The sequence below is a fragment of the Amblyraja radiata genome, unplaced genomic scaffold, assembly GCF_010909765.2.
Source record: "Amblyraja radiata isolate CabotCenter1 unplaced genomic scaffold, sAmbRad1.1.pri scaffold_75x_ctg1, whole genome shotgun sequence".
Classification (NCBI taxonomy): domain Eukaryota; kingdom Metazoa; phylum Chordata; class Chondrichthyes; order Rajiformes; family Rajidae; genus Amblyraja; species Amblyraja radiata.
The window spans coordinates 94097-115710 of NW_022630772.1; the positions used below are offsets into that span (position 1 = coordinate 94097).

The window sequence follows — 21614 nt, forward strand, 5'->3', positions numbered from 1 at the left end:
AGATCCCCCCCCCCCCCCCCCCACCACCTCAATACGCGAGAATGTATCCATCGCCGCTGCCTTGAGATTGGTTTCATGCGACGTAGGTTAGTACGTGGCGATTTAATTGAATATAAGGAAATCGATATCTGGTGTCCATATTGCTTAGTAATTTCAGCAAATATTTTTGGTTTAAATGTTTGTTTACAGCATTTAGCTCACCTGAATAGGTAAGTTACTGATGGTCAAACATGTTTGACGACATACGGTTACCAATTGTTAATAAATTGTCACCTAATATCGATGTTCTCCACCCAAGTGGTTTGGTATATGCCACCACTGTGATGTTGTTAATTTATAAACGAACATGCAAAATGGTGCATTACTGAGCAATGCTTCAATAGAATTAAGTAATTTAATGTATAACACGTTTAAGTCAACTCGCATTGGCACTAAGTATTACAAGCTCAGTAACACATCAGAACACATGAGATGTTACTCAAACCAGGTGGAAGTGTACAAACATAATCCTTCCTATGCAGATGCTTTACCACGTAGATGATTGGTGGTTAAATGTTACCATAACTGATAGTCTTAATGAATACCAGATAGACAATGTTGTGGATGGTCAACGTTAATATCTGGATATATGGCAGAGCACGCTAAATAAGTTAGTAGCTAATGCAGCTAATAAAGCTATAACCAAGGATAGTCTGTCGTTAATATATAGACATGCCATGACGGAATGTTTCTTAAGTGTCAGGGCTGGTTTGATTCTGGAATAGCTTCGGCTTATATGCCAATTCAATACTCAAATCAAGTTTATTTGTCACATACACACGCGAGATGTGCAGTGAATGAAAATGGCAATGCTCATTATGGTTACCCCATCCAGGTAATTGTGGTATATCCGAAAACTTATATGAAAAGGTACTGAATAGTATGCATCTTCAAGGTCGATGTCTACCATAAAGTATCCTTGGATCCATGGTAGAAGTTACAAATCCCATAAGTGGGTATACCTGGTGAAACACTCAAGTGGTTAATCAATGATGGTGCGACATTCACCATCGTGGGAGGGTAGACCCCTTGGGGTGCTTGCTGAATTGGTGGCAAGATATTAATTCTATTCCCCTTGAATATATTTTTTGGTATATAACTACCAAGAGTGATAGCTTCCTAACCAGGCGTGATTCACCCACCCCTTGTTAGTACAACCCTTCACCTTTATGTAATGGTAGGAACCATACTTATCTGTCTTCATTGTTGTTTTCTTCGGTTTCTGGTTCCTTGTTCTTGTAGGGAAGATGTTTGTTGGAGGGTGGCGCATTTTCTATGGGGCCTGCTGTGGGCCCTGGCCTAAAAGGCTTACGGGATTGGCATGCAGGCCCCGAGCTTTCACCAGTACTATGAGGCAGATACCCCTGGTTGACGCGTAGAGGTACTGCTGTCTGGTTTAGTGTGGTGCTCATTCCAGACTCTGCCCTCTTGTGCCGAATAGTTTGAACACTTTGTCCAGTTTTTTAGGACTGGTTTGGTAAGTGCCAGGTAGCAGGATCTGTGGTTGTGAGGTCAGCGTTCTCACAGTCCTGTTAATTTCATAGATTGAGGGCAGGTTTGTGACTTCCCTTCAGAAGTTGAACAGTAGGGTCAGGTGTTTTGCCATACTACCCTGCCCTTCTGGAATGAGCAGGTGGACATGGATAGCCGACGTCAGGGTATCAAATGCAATTTTGAGATATTTGGGTTAAAATGTGCTGCTCAATGTATCCCCCAATAATGGCGGGCACTTTGAGTAAATGCAATTTAAGGGAGGCGTGATGAAACCAATGCGTCATGGCTACCTGTCTTGGAGAGGTTTTTTGGAAAAGACAGGTAGTAGGCTGGCCATCAGTTAAGACTGAAAGCCATCTTGCTCGTGGTGAAACCACATAGCGGCCACACCCAGCAGCTCTTCCTGATCCTGTACCTCAAAGCATACTCCCGATGTTGTTCAGCCAGTGCCCCTCTTCTTGGCCAGCCCAGCTCTGGTCGCCAAAGCTGTCCTCGGATGAGGAGGAAGCAATGGCCAGTGCACGAGGCATTGTGGAGGGAGTGCCTGAACTCCCTCTGCGAAACTGCTCCTCAGTGGATAAATATTGGATAAATGTTTTCAGTTGTAGGATTGCGTATCTTCTTTTGAACCTTATGATTGCAAATGGTAGAGTTTTATGTGGCAGTGACAAACGTTTTGCAAGTGTTTGACATGCCATTTATCTTGTTTCCTCCAGACATCGATGAATGTGCAACCAACACCTCGAACTGTCAACAAATTTGCACCAATACAATCGGAAACTTTGTGTGTAGTTGTGACCCAGGCTTCAACATCAATGTGACCAACTCTTCGCTTTGTGATGGTAGGATATTTTCACACACAGTTTCGAGTTGTGGAATAATATTTAATAGTGACAGTTCTTGCTGCGCTGTAAAACTTTGTTGGCCTAATATTTAGCTTTTGCTCTTAATGAATGAAAAAGGATATAATTCCCTTTGCTCAGAATAGTCGCATGATGGATACTTTACCTGTAGAAGGTGTTGAAAGCTGTATGTTGAATGTTGCAATGTTTGACATGTCATTCATTCTATTTCCTCCAGACATTGATGAATGTGGAACCAACACCTCGAACTGTCAACAAATCTGCAACAACACAATCGGAAGCTTCGTATGTAGTTGTGACCCAGGCTTCAGCACCAATGTGATCAACTCTTTCAATTGTGATGGTAGGAATTTTCAAATACAATGTTTCTCACAATGGGGAAAAAAGGATGTGTGCCATGTTAACATTGAGTGAAAAAGTGTACCATTTCATTCCCTGTGATTTCATGCTGCAGAGATTATTTTTCTAGCAGGAGAAATGTTAAACCATGGGTAAAATAGAAATATTTAAAGAAAGCAAACCTTCAACAATTTCTTAACTCTCTTTGCTCTCTAGCCATGCTTTCACCTCCCCAGGTACTTTCCCTCCTCCCTTATCTCCAACCTGGAACGTAAAGGGCAGATGTAGACAAGGTGTCTTCTTTGATAATTTTTTACTGCAGATTTATAAAAATCAATGTCAATTGTCATATCTTACGAAAATCAAAATTCCACTAGTTCCCTCCCCCCCCCCTCCCTCCCTGTATTCGGTGAAATATAAATATTAAACCTATGTTTTTCCAATGGTTTTGCCTATTTCACCAACGGGGATATACACTAGCAGAACCGTTGATTTTACTTCGGAGTCACGTGAGTGACTACGTGAAGACCCCGTCCAGTACGCATGCGTGTCATATCGTATATCGCATTGCGTGACGACTGGCAGGGTGAACGGTGGAGAACCCGCTCGGGAGACCGCGGGAAGCGGGGAGCGGATGGCGGTGGATTCGCCTTCGAGCCGCTGGCAGTGGAGCCAGCGGCTTCATATTGGTGCCGGGGGCACCTGGACAGCCGCACCGGAGACCGCGGGAAGCGGGGAGCGGACGGCAGTAAGTCACCTACTGTGCTGCTGGCAGTTAAACCAGCGGCTTCATATACCCCCCCCCCCCCCGAAGCAGGATAACCCCCCCCCCGACTTTGTAAATCACGGCTGTCCCTTTGATAGGGACCGTGGGGATATCCCGGCTGCAGTAACTGCGGGGATACCCAGATCGGGGGGGGGGGGGGGAAGAAAGCCCCGACTGGAGAACACCGTGGAGAAGCCCTGTTATAAGGGACTGCGGAGAAAAAGCTCGGGGGAGAAATAACCCGCAATGGAAGTGTTTCTACAAGGACCACAGAGGAACCCCAGCTGTAACAAACCACGACCACGAGACCAGGCTCGGGAGGAGCGTTGTCCCGCAGCAGAAGGTTTATAAAGGACATGCAGGTAAATTCCTTACTCGAAGGTCATTTTGTGCTATTTTGTGAGAATATGTTACAGGAATGGACCGCATCCAGACTGACTGCGGAGGACCGCAGAATTGCGGGCAGTCAGCAGCTGTAGACTGCACCTGGATCGCTATTGATCAGCAGTCTCCGACCTGTCACCTGCACAGTCGGAATCGACACCTCAGACTGGTGGGAAAGCCAAGCAGAAGTCGGACAGGCCGAAGACTCGGACGAGTCAGGCTGTGAAGACTCTCCGCCGGCGGGAGCAAATGTGATCGCATATCCCGCATGGAGCAGTTGATGGATCAGAAGCTCCTATGTGACATGCTCCTGTATATGGAGTCTAGTCACCAGGGGGTCCTGGGACGCCCATGGCAGCACCTTATTGAGGGCTGCATAATGCATCTCCCTCGACAGAGGGGAGCATTAGGAGTCACTTCTGGGCTGACTCTGAAGACGGGTTTGGCTGAAGAAACCACAAGTGTACAGGGGATGCAGGAACAACACTACCAGCAGCAGGAGCTCGACGAGTGGCTGTCGGGTTCAGGAAGGCCACATCATCACGCAAGACCTCACATCTTCGACGGCAGCACCCCTACGCACCCCTACGCACCCCTACGCACCCACCAGCAAACCACGATGAACTGAAGCTGGTGAAAGCTTGAAGGCCGTACAACCAGGACAAAGGTCTTTTATAGGCCACAGCCCAGAATGGCCTTCCTGGAAGATGCGCCAACCTCGTACTCGAGCTCCTCTACCTCCCAGGAGCAGATGTAAAATCACGCACACATATTTGAGGCAGCTCCTGGGTCGGGTTGCATAAGTCCTCCCATTTGGATAAAGGTATGGAACCTCATCGATGATGTCTCCTGTCACGGATACAAATCATCCTGTCAAGTTGGTAATATTAAACTGGTTTGAATATTTACACTGGTTTGGGATAACACTAGATTAGTTTATACTGCACACAGGTATGGTTTTTTTTTGTTTTTTTTTTAAAATCAAAAATATTTATTCACATATTAAAATAGTATTGACAATACAATAAAACAAAACACCACCATAATACAAGACGAGCTAAACAATTATATTGCAATCCTTGTCAAGGATACATTCAACCCCCCTCGGTGCCCAGCGGTCCCGGAACTCCCTCAGGGTGCCCGTAGACAGGGCGTATTCCCTTTCCATTCGCACCCGGGCACGGACGTATCCCCGGAAAAGGGGCAGGCAGCCGGCTCGGGTAGAGCCCTCCACCGTCTGGCGCCGTGACTCGCGGATGGCCAGCTTGGCCAGGCCCAGGAGCAACCCAACCAGGACATCTTCAGCCCTACCCTCTCCCCTACGCACAGGGTGTCCAAAGATGAGGATGGTGGGTGAGAAATGCAGCCAGAAGGCAAGGAGCAGCCCCTTTAGGTATTGAAACAGTGGCTGCAGCCTCACGCACTCCATGTACACGTGGTACACAGACTCTTCCAGCCCGCAAAAGTGACAGGTATGGTTGGAGTTGCCTTTCAAGACAAGGCTCACAAGAATGGGATGTGGACTGATCATTGTCAATAGCCTCAACCCGCATGTGCAGTATAGACTTTTCTGAATAACTTCCATGTGATCATTTCCGCTCACAGGGTTGAAGATATTTGAAATTTAACTGGATGAGGCAACGATACACTCAGTGGCGTTACAAAATGGGCTAACTCCAGTTTCCAGATTATTTACCAAATCACTACTATCAGTGCTTCGGCTGCACAGAGCTGACAAATAAGTAGCATGGCCAATCTGGATGATATTGAACATACTGTATTTTACTAAATTAGCCTTATCAGCCACATAGCTATATTTGAAGAATTGGTTCTCACCCGTCCAGTTAAATTTAAATTAAGTTGATACCAACAGAAACTATTGATCATTGGGATACAATCATCCATTTATTGGTCTGGGATCAGCTCTGAGACAAAAAATTAGACCTCTGCTATTTTTAGCTGAAACAATCAAAGTCACAATGATGGACAGCTTTGCTCCACTAAAACCTCTTATCCGTAAATCTTCAGTCATTTCCAAACTGATGTTATTGCCCGAAGATGGGTAATTTACTAATACCATAATACCCATCTACCATAGTTACGGAGGCAGATGGGACTAGCATGAGTTATCAAGTGTTCAGTCATGGTATCAACTGGCAAAATGACACCAGGTGCATTCTGTGCATTATAGGGTGTGTGGATATGCATATACGGCATGCACAAGTCCAAGGTGATACACTTTGGTGGTGGTATATGTTAATCACAAAGGTACAATCAAATCAAAGTATCCGGTGATAATTTTACCAAACCGCATTTAGCACTGGTGTATTATTATGCAAAATCAATGACAACCCAGAATGAATGTGCGATCACAAAGTATTTAATGACAATGTGGATTGATAGAACACTAACTATTGATTTGCTTGCATCCAGTTTCAATCAACAGTGAACGAGGCATACAATGGCGAAGGGTGCATTCTCGCTACACTAGGAAGGAATGTTCTTTTATGTCTTCCTCCATTTGGCCTTAATAGACGGGTCTTGCAAAATTCAGCATAATTCCCGCTTCCGGGTTTTCATAGTGCCTGCCTGGGTTATATACCTATGGCTCCTGCTGAGGCGAAGAATGAACATAAAACCTTACATGGTTAATTCCGGATAAAAAGATGCTGGTTCATTTGTGATGTTGAAACCATCCTCTACATGATATAATCAATTCATAGACTTACAGACTCTGAGAGATCGTTTCTGCGGCTCGGGTTGTCAAACCATAAGCGTTAAGAGTGCTCACTACAGATTGCAGGGATAGCACCAATTAGCAGCAATCTGCATAGGAGATCGGAAGCATTGTTTATGCTTCCTTACGTTTAACTCGGCACGGATGACTGACACATTAAAATTCAGTTTTATGGGATTATAACATTAAGTTACTATTCCATTACTGTGCCTTAAGTACCTCCTCATCATTTGGCTGAGGAGTACATAAATCTCTCTGTCCGGGCACACCCTCTGATATCCAGAATATGAAGGTATCGTCCGCTTAAAACCTCCCAGGCTTAGGAACGCAGTGATATGGGTTGTTAACATTGTACTATGTCACTTCACCGATGGGCACCAGCAACATCCCTGTCCATGGTCATACTCACGTACCAGTGATTACGCCATGGCACTGAGTACAGCGCTATGGGTCCAGTCATTGCTACACTGGATAGGATGATCATATCTGCGGGCTATAATAACATGTTTTGTTTATGATTAATCAAGCAGATTAGACAGGGACATAAGACCAAACTAGATGTTGCATATCCCATGGACCTTGGGTTGCATGTGATCACGCATTTACACCAGTATGTCAAGGTTCCTAAGAGCCTTATAGACTGACAGCAATATTATTAGTTACATAAAATCTTGTTAGAAGGAATCACTACGAACCTTCTACAGATGGTTATATGGGTCTGGCATATACAGGAGTGTACATTGGCATTGAGTCTCACTCCACCAGGACCGCTATACCTCAGCAGCAGGGATGGACCACATCCTAGCGGTTGCAGGATGGTCAAACTATTGATCTGTCCAAACCTATTGCCAGATCAGGGGTATTTGCCAACTCTATGTTAGGTATGGTTTATAATTCCTCCAGGTTGAGGGAGGTTACTATTGCCACTATTATTCATTAATAAAATCAACATGTCTATATTAATGTCATGTCTGAATGCATTCTTAATGTTCACTCGTCATTGGCCGACTGATGCAGTGTATGACGCCTGGACTCGTTTCCACGGCATGAAATCACAGAGCTTTAAAATCTTCACGTAGTCACTCACGTGACTCCGAAGTAAAATAGTAAGATTAAACGAGAACTTACCAGTTTGAAGTTTGATCTTTATTTTATGAGGAGTAACGTTGAGGGATTACGTGCCCTCCGCTCCCAGCCCTCTATCATAAAGTTCAACTGGTATTATGGTTCTCTTATCTTACTATGTTCAGTTCAATAACTGTTATCTGTGATTTCACACCGCTGCTTTGAAGATTGACACGCATGCGTACTGGACGGGGTCTTCACGTAATCCCTCAACGTTACTCTTGACAAAGATTTGATCACATTGAAATACTTATGTTTTCAAACGACAAAGGAAGAAGGGTAGCTCTATATATTGTGTATGATGACAGCCTGCAATCTACTGCTGTTCAGAATGTGACAGCATACAATTGGCAAACACAATTGCAATACAGGAGATTGAAACATTCCCTTGTTTTCTTCCAGACATCAATGAGTGTGTAACCGACACCTCAAGCTGTCAACAAAACTGCACCAACACAATCGGAAGCTTCATGTGCAGTTGTAGCCCAGGCTTCAGAATCAATTTGACTAACCCTTCACTTTGTGATGGTAGGTGTTTTCGCACACATAGTTTCACAGATTTAAATAAAAATATTTAATGTGATAGTATAACTGCCCTGTAAAATCTAGGTGAGACAGAGATATTGAATATGACCAATGTGACCGACTCTTCCCTTTGTGATGGTAGGATGTTTTAAAACAGATGATCTCTCAGATTTCACAAGCACTATTTATTGTTGCATTTCAGGTTGCCCAGTCCATCTTAGATTCATCAAAGGGCATGTAAATATAAAGACTCTGATCTCAATGATATATGAAAGCAAAGGCAGAATACTCACATCGCAATAAGTTGAAAGCAATATTTATTAGAGGGTTGTGCACATTGTATAGCGACATCCTGCGGACTATTCTAGTTCAGAATATTAAGTGACAATGTGTACTTCAGCATCCTCCCCAAATAACATGCAAGTTTTTGACATTTCGGTCACTTGTTTTCCTCCAGATATTGAAGAATGTAAAACCAACACCTCAAACTGTGAACAAGTCTGCATCAACACAAACGGAAGCTTCATGTGCAGTTGTGACCCAGGTTTCAGCACCAATGTGATCAACTCTTCACTCTGTGATGGTAGGAAGGTTCAAAAGCTTTGTTTCTCACAGATTGTGAACGATGTTCAATATGGCTGTTGGGCCACGTAGATTTGACGCCCTGTAAAATAAATTATAATAGTCACCTTTACAATGTGATGTAAAGTTTCAAAGCATCAAAACAATAAATTTGATAGAAACCGCTTCGGTAATATAAACACATCCTATTGTCTATAGTTAATCACGATATTAAGAGTGAGAAATTCACTTGGCAAACTAAATGTTACATAAATTATCGATGTAACACAATCTGTTTTCCATCTAGATATCAATGAATGTGGAACCAACATCTCATACTGCCAACAAATCTGCACCAACACAATCGGAAGCTTTGTGTGCAGTTGTATTCCGGGTTTCAGCACTAATTTGACCAACCCTTCGATTTGTGACGGTAGGTGCATATCCATGTGCCTATCCAAAATCCTCAGAAATGCCTCTATCATATCTGCATCTTTCACCCTCCCCGTGAGCACATTCCAGGCACTCATCAGCCTCACCAATGTAAAAAAACGTACATCGTACATCTTCATCAATCTTGTCCCTTTTCCTTTAAAGCAATGCCTTCTAGTCTTTGATTTTCCATCCAAAGAAAAAGGTACTAACTGTGTACTAACTATGCCTCTCGTAACTTTACCTTATTCTATCAGGTCTTCTTTCACCCTGCCAGAAATAACAATGCAATTCTACCCAACTTCTCCTGGAGCTACTACCCACTAATCTGTATATCATTGTTGTAAACATCCTCACTCCCCATTCTAATACCTCCACATTGTTCGTATACTCGGCCAACATGAGCTGCACACAAGACTCCAAATGCAGCCTAACAAATGTCCTTCAATGCTGCACCATAACTTTGTGACTCTTATATTCAAAGACCCACCAGTGAAAGCAAGCATACCATGTACGGTACCTTCTTTACCACTCTATCTACTTGTGTTGCCACTTTCAAGAGGGTATTTTCTTGGAGCACATGTTCCCTGCTTTATCCATGATACTGTTACTCTCTTGTTTTTAATGTAGGCATTGATGGGTTTGGGATTCAGACAATAGACAATAGACAATGGACAAGAGGTGCAGGAGTAGGCCATACGGCTCTTTAACCCATTCAATGTGATCATGGCTGATCATCCACAATCGGCACCCAGTTCCTGCGTTCTCCCCAAAATAGATCTCAATGGTCTATAAATCAGAACCCATGTCCCCTGCACCAATTCCTGAGCCATGCATTCATCTGTCCTATCAGATCTGTGGATAGAAGGCAGTTCTATCCTGCCTTCTCCCCATTTAGTTTAATCCCTTTGCCAGAAACCATTTGTGGTCCAATTTAGTCATTCTAAACACCTGCTTGAGTCATTTCCTCTTTTCTCTATATTCCGCAAAGGTCCTGTCTAATTCCATCCTCTTAAATTGGAAGCTACTACCCTGTATTTCCTGCTTTTTAATCCTGCCAAACTCTCTATATTCATTTAGCAAGACCTCATCCCTCTTCCTACCTAGGCCCTTTGTTCCAACGTGCATAACTTCTGGCTGTTCATCCTCCCCATTGAGAATATTTCAATATTTATGCAATTTCTCCAAAGGATATGTAAATATGAAGGCATTCTGATCTCAATCATATATGAAGGCAAGCCAGTACACTCACATTGTAATAATTTAAAAAGTCAAAGCAATATTTTTATGGGGGTCAGCACCATATCCAGTGTTGGCATTGTACAACAACGTCCTGCAGACTAGTCTAGTTCAGAATATTAAGTGAGAATGATTACTTCAGCAAAGTCAAATAATGTGCAAATATTTAATATTTTAATCACTTGTTTTCCTCCAGATATCGATGAATGTGGAACCAACATCTCAAACTGTGAACAAGTCTGCACCAACACAAATGGAAGCTTTGTGTGCAGTTGTGACCCGGGTTTCAGTACCAATGTGACCAACTCTTCACACTGTGATGGTAGGAATATTTAATGTGGTTGTTGGTCATGTAGATTTGACGGCCCGGTTAAACCAAATATATTCCCGACTGAAACTTCTCCAATCCATGTTCTCCAGAGATGCTGCCTGATGGAAGCTTTGTGTGCAATATTCCCAGCACTTTGTTTCTTTTTATGTAAAGCAGCATCTGCTGTCCTTCCGGAACAAAGTATATTATTTACCCTGATAATAGTAAGATTAAACGAGCTTACCAGTTTGAAGTTTGATCTGTATTTTATGAGGAGTTACGATGAGGGATTACGTGAAGAACCCGCTCAGCACGCATGCGCGGCATACTTCAAAGCAGCGGTGTGGAATCACAGATAGACACAGTTATTGAAATAAACATAGTAAAGAAAAGGAGACCTCAGTTATCAGTTTGACCCATATTATTGAGGGTGGGAGCGGAGGGCACGTAATCCCTCATCGTAACACCTCATAAAATACAGATCAAACTTCAAACTGGTAAATTCTCGTTTAATCTTACTATTTTACTTCGGAGTCACGTGAGTGACTACGTGAAGATTTTAAAGCTCTGTGATTTCAAACCGTGTAACAGTTTATACTTCACTCGCTGCCGAAGTCATTCGAGGAAGGAAGTATGTTATCGTAATCAACCATGAATCTGTTTGTAAAACAATAATGGTGTTATTAACAATAACAAGACCAAAATGCTCCCCCGGGCTTAAATTATATATTATTTGCAGACTCTTTTTCTGCAAACGATACAGGTTCTGTCAGTGGTTTGTTATAAAAGTTTGGAACGTATACTCCCTAGACCACCCCGCTGTAGCCAGGATGTGGTCCATAGGCTCGTCCATCCTCTTAATCAATGACGTGGAAACTGTCCTGGTGGAATAAGATTTATACATGTTAATATTTACTCCAGCAACTCCCAGTACCTGCTTGAGCCACTAGAGATAGTTTAGCTCGTCACCCGACCATGAGGTTTATTGTGGCTGACCCATAAGGCTTTTTCCTCTCCCTCGGTATTGCTTATTGTGTCGATGTAGATCTCTAAGTGGGTCATGACACATAAAACATGGTTCAGGTGGGGATGCCCGGAATTCCATGACTGGACCTGATGTTCCTGGTCTGTTCTGTTTGGCCAGCCTTTGAATGGGAAATGTGACACTATCTGGTGTTATAACCATGTTGTCCAATCGCAGTAGATGGAAGAACTGGCTCTTTGTATTGAGGTAAGGCCTCCAGCATGTCCATCTTCAGGGTAGGCTGTTCCAGGGTGAGGGACCTGGCTGGTGATCATCCCCTAAGATATGTCATATCAATAAGATATTTTGGGTGTACCTATTTCTGGGGAATGGATTGAATATACCTCTCCTGTACACCAGTGAGTGTACCCTTTGCCCTGTTTTCGTGGTTCCCAAGTTGAGTGGGCTGACAGAACATTTCCTTCATTGTGGTGAAGACCTGCCAGGAACTCCAGTACAGGTTTTTGTTGTAGTCCCTGTTTTTGAACAGTTCCCATTTCTTGATGTTCGTCAGGTATGTTCCCTAGTGGATATGCGACGGAGTGCTGTCATCATGTTGATAGTGCTGTCTGATCCAAGCACAGCAGTGGTCTTCCCAATTCTACAATTCTTTTAATGACCATGTCGAGGACCACTGGGAACCATGCCTGTGGACTTAGTCCACTGTATTTTGCATGGTACCCGACTGATGAAGCCGTAGTACCTATTGAAGAGGTAGAAGGAAGGGAGAACATAGAGATTAGATCCCCCTCCCCACCTCAATACGCGAGAATGTATCCATCGCCGCTGCCTTGAGATTGGTTTCATGCGACGTAGGTTAGTACGTGGCGATTTAATTGAATATAAGGAAATCTATATCTGGTGTCCATATTGCTTAATAATTTCAGCAAATATTTTTGGTTTAAATGTTTGTTTACAGCATTTAGCTCACCTGAATAGGTAAGTTACTGATGGTCAAACATGTTTGACGACATACGGTTACCAATTGTTAATAAATTGTCACCTAATATCGATGTTCTCCACCCAAGTGGTTTGGTATATGCCACCACTGTGATGTTGTTAATTTATAAACGCACATGCAAAATGTTGCATTACTGAGCAATGCTTCAATAGAATTAAGTAATTTAATGTATAACACGTTTAAGTCAACACGCATTGGCACTAACTATTACAAGCTCAGTAACACATCAGAACACATGAGATGTTACTCAAACCAGGTGGAAGTGTACAAACATAATCCTTCCTATGCAGATGCTTTGCCACGTAGATGATTGGTGGTTAAATGTTACCATAACTGATAGTCTTAATGAATACCAGATAGACAATGTTGTGGATGGTCAACGTAAATATCTGGATATATGGCAGAGCACGCTAAATAAGTTAGTAGCTAATGCAGCTAATAAAGCTATATCCAAGGATAGTCTGTCGTTAATATATAGACATGCCATGACGGAATGTTTCTTAAGTGTCAGGGCTGGTTTGATTCTGGAATAGCTTTGGCTTATATGCCAATTCAATACTCAAATCAAGTTTATTTGTCACATACACACGCGAGATGTGCAGTGAATGAAAATGGCAATGCTCATTATGGTTACCCCATCCAGGTAATTGTTGTATATCCGAAAACTTATATGAAAAGGTACTGAATAGTATGCATCTTCAAGGTCGATGTCTACCATAAAGTATCCTTGGATCCATGGTAGAAGTTACAAATCCCATAAGTGGGTATACCTGGTGAAACACTCAAGTGGTTAATCAATGATGGTGCGACATTCACCATCGTGGGAAGGTAGACCCCTTGGGGTGCTTGCTGAATTGGTGGCAAGATATTAATTCTATTCCCCTTGAATATATTTTTTGGTATATAACTACCAAGAGTGATAGCTTCCTAACCAGGCGTGATTCACCCACCCCTTGTTAGTACAACCCTTCACCTTTATGTGATGGTAGGAACCATACTTATCTGTCTTCATTGTTGTTTTCTTCGGTTTCTGGTTCCTTGTTCTTGTAGGGAAGATGTTTGTTGGGTGGTGGCGCATTTTCTATGGGGCCTGCTGTGGGCCCTGGCCTAAAAGGCTTACGGGATTGGCATGCAGGCCCCGAGCTTTCACCAGTACTATGAGGCAGATGCCCCTGGTGGACGTGTAGAGGTACTGCTGTCTGGTTTAGTGTGGTGCTCATTCCAGACTCTGCCCTCTTGTGCCGAATAGTTTGAACACTTTGTCCAGTTTTTTAGGACTGGTTTGGTAAGTGCCAGGTAGCAGGATCTGTGGTTGTGAGGTCAGCGTTCTCACAGTCCTGTTAATTTCATAGATTGAGGGCAGGTTTGTGACTTCCCTTCAGAAGTTGAACAGTAGGGTCAGGTGTTTTGCCATTCTACCCTGCCCTTCTGGAATGAGCAGGTGGACATGGATAGCCGACGTCAGGGTGTCAAATGCAATTTTGAGATATTTGGGTTAAAATGTGCTGCTCAATGTATCCCCCAATAATGGCGGGCACTTTGAGTAAATGCAATTTAGGGGAGGCGTGATGAAACCAATGCGTCATGGCTACCTGTCTTGGAGAGGTTTTTTGGAAAAGACAGGTAGTAGGCTGGCCATCAGTTAAGACTGAAAGCCATCTTGCTCGTGGTGAAACCACATAGCGGCCACACCCAGCAGCTCTTCCTGATCCTGTACCTCAAAGCATACTCCTGATGTTGTTCAGCCAGTGCCCCTCTTCTTGGCCAGCCCAGCTCTGGTCGCCAAAGCTGTCCTCGGATGAGGAGGAAGCAATGGCCAGTGCACGAGGCATTGTAGAGGGAGTGCCTGAACTCCCTCTGCGAAACTGCTCCTCACGAAGCAAGTCTCGCTGGAGCTTATGCTCCACGAGCCGCTCCATGAGGCTCAGGCAGCTGTCTCTGCCCTAAGCGGGCGGTGAGACGTCCCCGTCCGACGAATCGGGTACCACCGGCCGGATGTCTTGACATCCAGTCCGCTGCTCAGGCGCTAGCGGAACTGGGCTCAGCTCGGTGTCGGGGATGGCGGAGCGCCGGGTTAGCGGTCCTACCGCCCTCTGTCCCCCAATGATGAGATGCCTGTCTGCTGGAGCCGAGCTGGGGACAGGCTTCTTGGAGACTCTTGTTCTGTTCTTTTTTCATGAGCTGTTGGAACAAAGCAAAACTCTCCTTTGCAAGGAAAAACCGACCTCAGAGTAGACTTATCTGATGGTCCGTTTTTAAGCGCCTGACTCCCGCTGTGCCTCTGGACTGGAAACCAGTGCAGCTCTGTCTGTGGACCGCAGCGTGAGCGGTCCTGGTGCCGTCTCTCCCCCTTCCGCGAACGGAACACTCCTTCCCCGGAGTAGAAGGGGGGGCCGTTTGCGTCTGGACTGGCACCGGCGCAGCTCCCTTTCTGTGGACCGCAGCATGTGCGGTCCTGGTGGCGTCTCTCCCCCTTCCGCGAACGGAACGCTCCTTTCCCGGTGTCCAACGGGGGCCGCTTGCGTCTGCTGCTTTGCTCCACCTGGAGCAACAAACAGACTCGAGTCGCTGGTATTTTTGGCTTATATTATTGTAATGTACACTACTTCTAATAAATAAAATTATAAGATAAATAAATAAATACATAAATAAATGATTTCAGTTGTAGGATTGCGTATTTTCTTTTGAACCTTATGATTGCAAGTGGTAGAGTTTTATGTGACAGAGACTAAAGTTTTGCAAGTGTTTGACATGCCATTTATCTTGTTTCCTCCAGACATCGATGAATGTGCAACCAACACCTCGAACTGTCAACAAATCTGCACCAACTCAATCGGAAACTTTGTGTGTAGTTGTGACCCAGGCTTCAGCATCAATTTGACCAACTATTCGCTTTGTGATGGTAGGATATTTTCACACTCAGTTTCTAGGAGTTGTGGAGGCTGGAAACCAGCGACTCATCCCTTGCCATATGTGAGCTGCTAAAACCGTGCCACCAAATGGTGTCGATCAGTAATTACGAGGCAAAACCATTATTTTCAAAAAATTGCCATTTTATTAGTCTTTGACTGGTCATAATATGGATTGCTATATTGTTTTTTACAAACTTGATCGTAAACATTGAAAATTCTAAGCACCATTTTTTAAAGCGATTGATTACTCATGTAAATTTTGTCGCAAAGCCATAGTCTTGCATGGCTTAAAAGTCAGCCTGCATAGATTACTTTGAAAATATTAGACCTCATTTAAAAATGGCGTAGCATATGTCATTGATATGCACCAGGTGTTGATTCATAGTCACAGCTTCAAAGAGCATGGAAACTGACTATTTGGCCCATCACGTACATGTCTACCAAGATGCCCTATCTAAGGTAGTCACATTTAGCCACCTTTGATCCATGGAGACATGTATGAAACTGGAAAATTATTATCATTTCAACAATTACAACTAAAATACAATTTTAGTGGCCCATCAATGCAACACCATAACTTTCTGACTCTTATACTCAAAGACCCACCAGTGAAAGCAAGTATACCATGTACTGTACCTTCTTTACCACTCTATCTACTTGTGTTGCCACTTTCAAGAGGGTATTTTCTTGGAGCACATGTTCCCTGCTTAATCCATGATACTGTTACTCTCTTGTTTTTCATGTAGGCATTGATGGGTTTGGATTCAGACAATAGACAATGGACAAGAGGTGCAGGAGTAGGCCATACGGCCCTTTAATCCATTCAATGTGATCATGGCTGATCATCCACAATCGGTACCCAGTTCCTGCCTTCTCCCCAGAATAGATCGCAATGGTCTATAAATCAGAACCCATGTCCCCTGCACCAATTCCTGAGCCATGCATTCATCTGTCCTATCAGATCTGTGGATAGAAGGCAGGTCTATCCTGCCTTCTCCCCATTCAGTCTATTCCCTTTGCCAGAAACCATTTGTGGTCCAATTTAGTCATTCTAAACACCTGCTTGAGTCATTTACTCTTTTCTCTATATTCCTCAAAGGTCCTATCTAATTCCATCCTCTTAAATTGGAAGCTTCTACCCTGTATGTCCTGCTTTTTAATCCTGCCAAACTCTATATATTCATTTTGCAAGACCTCATCCCTCTTCCTTCCTATCATAGTCACAGCTTCAAAGAGCATGGAAACTGACTATTTGGCCCATCACGTTCATGTCTACCAAGATGCCCTATCTAAGGTAGTCACATTTAGCCACCTTTGGTCCATATTCCTCGAAACGAGCCTGATAGGTTTACCTAGGCATCAATTTGAAGTCATTGTACCTTCCTCAAAATATTGCTCTGTCTGAGTAACTGAGCTTATTTCTCCAGATATCGATGAATGTATAACCAACACCTCAAACTGTCAACAAAACTGCACCAACTCAATCGGAAGCTTCCTGTGCAGTTGTTACCGAGGGTTCAACGTTAATGTGACCAATTCTTCGATTTGTGATGGTAGGATAGTTTCAAGCACATATTTTCCCAGAGTTGGGGGATAATATATAACATTGGCATTTTGTGCTACACTGTAAAGCGGCCTTTTCACGGGGCGAGTTGACGCAAGATGTCACCAGAGTGAAGAGGTCGTGGTCCAGCACGAGTCTCGCACGATATAACGGCAGTAGATAAAGAGTTCCCACGGTACTCGGCATTTCTGCTATTTGTGCGAGTGACTTGTCCGTTTCCCGAGCATTCCCGTTAAATCTTGAATGAACATCGTGAACTACACGTGACACAAATGATGTAACTTTTTTTTTCACACACTATATATATCCTCCCTTGGTTGAATTGGCTCATTTGGAGACATATTTTACTGTGTATGTGGGAGATACAGATGGACTGAGCACAGTACCTCAGTCTTACTGTGTGTGGGAGAGTGGGAGAAAGAGACGTACACTCACAGAGGCAGAGTCTCTCAGCCTGTGTAAGAGGGAGGGAGAGAGAGAGACAGGCACACCCAAGGTGGATGTGAAATCTCACCTGCCTGTTTCAGTGACAGACACCCGCCGTCAGTAAATGAAGACACCCCCATCTGTCTCCCCCTCCTCTCCCTCGACTCCCCCACCTTTCTCTCCCAACTCCAGTCCCGTCCCGAACCCCTGGGAAACTGAATAGAGCAACAGTCAACTGCTGCCTGTGCGCTGATATGACAATAAAGGCTACTTTACTTTACTGAGTTAAAGAGTTCCCACGGTAGACTGTAAAACTGGGACCCTGGTTCTGGACTCCCCCAACACCGGAACCCTTCTTCAGACAGCCTAATCGGAATTGAGTCTGAAGATGTGTCTCGTCCCGAAACATCAGCTTTTTTTCTCCAGAGATGCTGCTTGACTCGCTGAGTTACTCCAGCTTTTTGTGTCTGTCTTCGGTTTAAACCAGCATGTACAGTTCACTCCTTACACGGGTCTCTGTACAACATTGATAGGTAGCGTTCCGGACCCCTGGACCCGAGGACTCCGACCTGTATCTCTCAAAGAAGTACATGTGAAAAATTTCTCACGGACCATAAAAATGTGTAACCTTTCAGTAAAGTCCCTTTTAAAGTCCCTTTTAAAGATTATAGTTATTTTCTTGAATCTCATTAACTTAACTCATGAATAAGTTGATGTCCATATGCGGATGCAAATCTTTATTTTTATTTATTTTTTAAATTCAATCCCACATAAGATAATTTTTACTCACCTTCTGTTCCCTCTGTCCAGCTTCCGGGTTCACCGTTCGCAGGAGTTCCCACGGTACCCGCAAGAGTTATTACGGATATCGCACTGGCCACTACGTTCATATAATGTTGCAATACTCAACCACAAGTGTACAAGTCAATCTTGGAGAAATTCAAACTTTCTTGAATTTTCTCCCGAGTGACCAAGTTACATGATGACCTGCCGTTAGCGCTATGGTGGTCCACGGTGGTCCACGAATGCCGCACTGTTATCGCACGACGTTCCCACGATGTTAAACTCCGGTTAACTCTTGCGTCAAGTCGCCCCGTGAAAAGGCCGCTTAATAATTGCTGAACTATCAATTTAACAATGAATAAGAGGATAACATTCGCTGTGAGTCTTCAGGGAATGAATACATTTCCTGCAGTTGGAAGTTAAAAGTAGGGATAAATGTTTTCAGTTGTAGGATTGCGTATCTTCTTTTGAACCTTATGATTGCAAATGGTAGAGTTTTATGTGGCAGTGACAAAAGTTTTGCAAGTGTTTGACATGCCATTTATCTTGTTTCCTCCAGACATCGATGAATGTGCAACCAACACCTCGAACTGTCAACAAATTTGCACCAATACAATCGGAAACTTTGTGTGTAGTTGTGACCCAGGCTTCAACATCAATGTGACCAACTCTTCGCTTTGTGATGGTAGGATATTTTCACACACAGTTTCGAGTTGTGGAATAATATTTAATAGTGACAGTTCTTGCTGCGCTGTAAAACTTTGTTGGCCTAATATTTAGCTTTTGCTCTTAATGAATGAAAAAGGATATAATTCCCTTTGCTCAGAATAGTCGCATGATGGATACTTTACCTGTAGAAGGTGTTGAAAGCTGTATGTTGAATGTTGCAATGTTTGACATGTCATTCATTCTATTTCCTCCAGACATTGATGAATGTGGAACCAACACCTCGAACTGTCAACAAATCTGCAACAACACAATCGGAAGCTTCGTATGTAGTTGTGACCCAGGCTTCAGCACCAATGTGATCAACTCTTTCAATTGTGATGGTAGGAATTTTCAAATACAATGTTTCTCACAATGGGGAAAAAAGGATGTGTGCCATGTTAACATTGAATGAAAAAGTGTACCATTTCATTCCCTGTGATTTCATGCTGCAGAGATTATTTTTCTAGCAGGAGAAATGTTAAACCATGGGTAAAATAGAAATATTTAAAGAAAGCAAACCTTCAACAATTTCTTAACGCTCTTTGCTCTCTAGCCATGCTTTCACCTCCCCAGGTACTTTCCCTCCTCCCTTATCTCCAACCTGGAACGTAAAGGGCAGATGTAAACAAGGTGTCTTCTTTGATAATTTTTTACTGCAGATTTATAAAAATCAATGTCAATTGTCATATCTTACGAAAATCAAAATTCCACTAGTTTCCTCCCCCCCCCCCCCCCCTCCCTCCCTGTATTCGGTGAAATATAAATATTAAACCTATGTTTTTTCAATGGTTTTGCCTATTTCACCAACGGGGGTATACACTAGCAGAACCGTTGATTTTACTTCGGAGTCACGTGAGTGACTACGTGAAGACCCCGTCCAGTACGCATGCGTGTCATATCGCATATCGCATTGCGTGACAACTGGCAGGGTGAACGGTGGAGAACCCGCTCGGGAGTCCGCGGGAAGCGGGGAGCGGATGGCGGTGGATTCGCCTTCGAGCCGCTGGCAGTGGAGCCAGCGGCTTCATATTGGTGCCGGGGGCACCTGGACAGCCGCACCGGAGACCGCGGGAAGCGGGGAGCGGACGGCGGTGGATTCGCCTTCGAGCCGCTGGCAGTGGAGCCAGCAGCTTCATATTGGTGCCGGGGGCTCCTGGACAGCCGCACCGGAGACCGCGGGAAGCGGGGAGCGGACGGCAGTAAGTCACCTACTGTGCTGCTGGCAGTTAAACCAGCGGCTTCATATACCCCCCCCCCCCCCCCAAGCCGGGTAACCCCCCCCCCCGACTTTGTAAATCACGGCTGTCCCTTTGATAGGGACCGTGGGGATATCCCGGCTGCAGTAACTGCGGGGATACCCAGATCGGGGGGGGGGGGGGGGGAAGAAAGCCCCGACTGGAGAACACCGTGGAGAAGCCCTGTTATAAGGGACTGCGGAGAAAAAGCTCGGGGGAGAAATAACCCGCAATGGAAGTGTTTCTACAAGGACCACAGAGGAACCCCAGCTGTAACAAACCACGACCACGAGACCAGGCTCGGGAGGAGCGTTGTCCCGCAGCAGAAGGTTTATAAAGGACATGCAGGTAAATTCCTTACTCGAAGGTCGTTTTGTGCTATTTTGTGAGAATATGTTACAGGAATGGACCGCATCCAGACTGACTGCGGAGGACCGCAGAATTGCGGGCAGTCAGCAGCTGTAGACTGCACCTGGATCGCTATTGATCAGCAGTCTCCGACCTGTCACCTGCACAGTCGGAATCGACACCTCAGACTGGTGGGAAAGCCAAGCAGAAGTCGGACAGGCCGAAGACTCGGACGAGTCAGGCTGTGAAGACTCACCGCCGGCGGGAGCAACTGTGATCGCATATCCCGCATGGAGCAGTTGATGGATCAGAAGCTCCTATGTGACATGCTCCTGTATATGGAGTCTAGTCACCAGGGGGTCCTGGGACGCCCATGGCAGCACCTTATTGAGGGCTGCATAATGCATCTCCCACGACAGAGGGGAGCATTAGGAGTCACTTCTGGGCTGACTCTGAAGACGGGTTTGGCTGAAGAAACCACAAGTGTACAGGGGATGCAGGAACAACACTACCAGCAGCAGGAGCTCGACGAGTGGCTGTCGGGTTCAGGAAGGCCACATCATCACGCAAGACCTCACATCTTCGACGGCAGCACCCCTACGCACCCCTACGCACCCACCAGCAAACCACGATGAACTGAAGCTGGTGAAAGCTTGAAGGCCGTACAACCAGGACAAAGGTCTTTTATAGGCCACAGCCCAGAATGGCCTTCCTGGAAGATGCGCCAACCTCGTACTCGAGCTCCTCTACCTCCCAGGAGCAGATGTAAAATCACGCACACATATTTTAGGCAGCTCCTGGGTCGGGTTGCATAAGTCCTCCCATTTGGATAAAGGTGT

The 21614-nt window shown here is 44.5% G+C and overlaps 1 protein-coding gene across 1 annotated transcript in view; it reads left to right on the forward strand.

Moving 5' to 3' along the window:
- Positions 1 to 346: 346 nt before the first annotated feature.
- The window catches only part of LOC116970330 (fibrillin-1-like), a gene marked incomplete at its 3' end in the record, with an annotated part of 39261 nt that continues 17993 nt past the window's right edge, over positions 347 to 21614 (forward strand). The window contains exons 1-10 of the mRNA XM_033016996.1: positions 347 to 389; positions 2250 to 2375; positions 2614 to 2739; positions 8150 to 8275; positions 8730 to 8855; positions 9141 to 9266; positions 10701 to 10826; positions 15576 to 15701; positions 19044 to 19169; positions 19408 to 19533. Of these exons, the coding sequence (XP_032872887.1) occupies positions 347 to 389; positions 2250 to 2375; positions 2614 to 2739; positions 8150 to 8275; positions 8730 to 8855; positions 9141 to 9266; positions 10701 to 10826; positions 15576 to 15701; positions 19044 to 19169; positions 19408 to 19533 (1177 nt within the window). The remainder of the gene's footprint in view (positions 390 to 2249; positions 2376 to 2613; positions 2740 to 8149; positions 8276 to 8729; positions 8856 to 9140; positions 9267 to 10700; positions 10827 to 15575; positions 15702 to 19043; positions 19170 to 19407; positions 19534 to 21614) is intronic.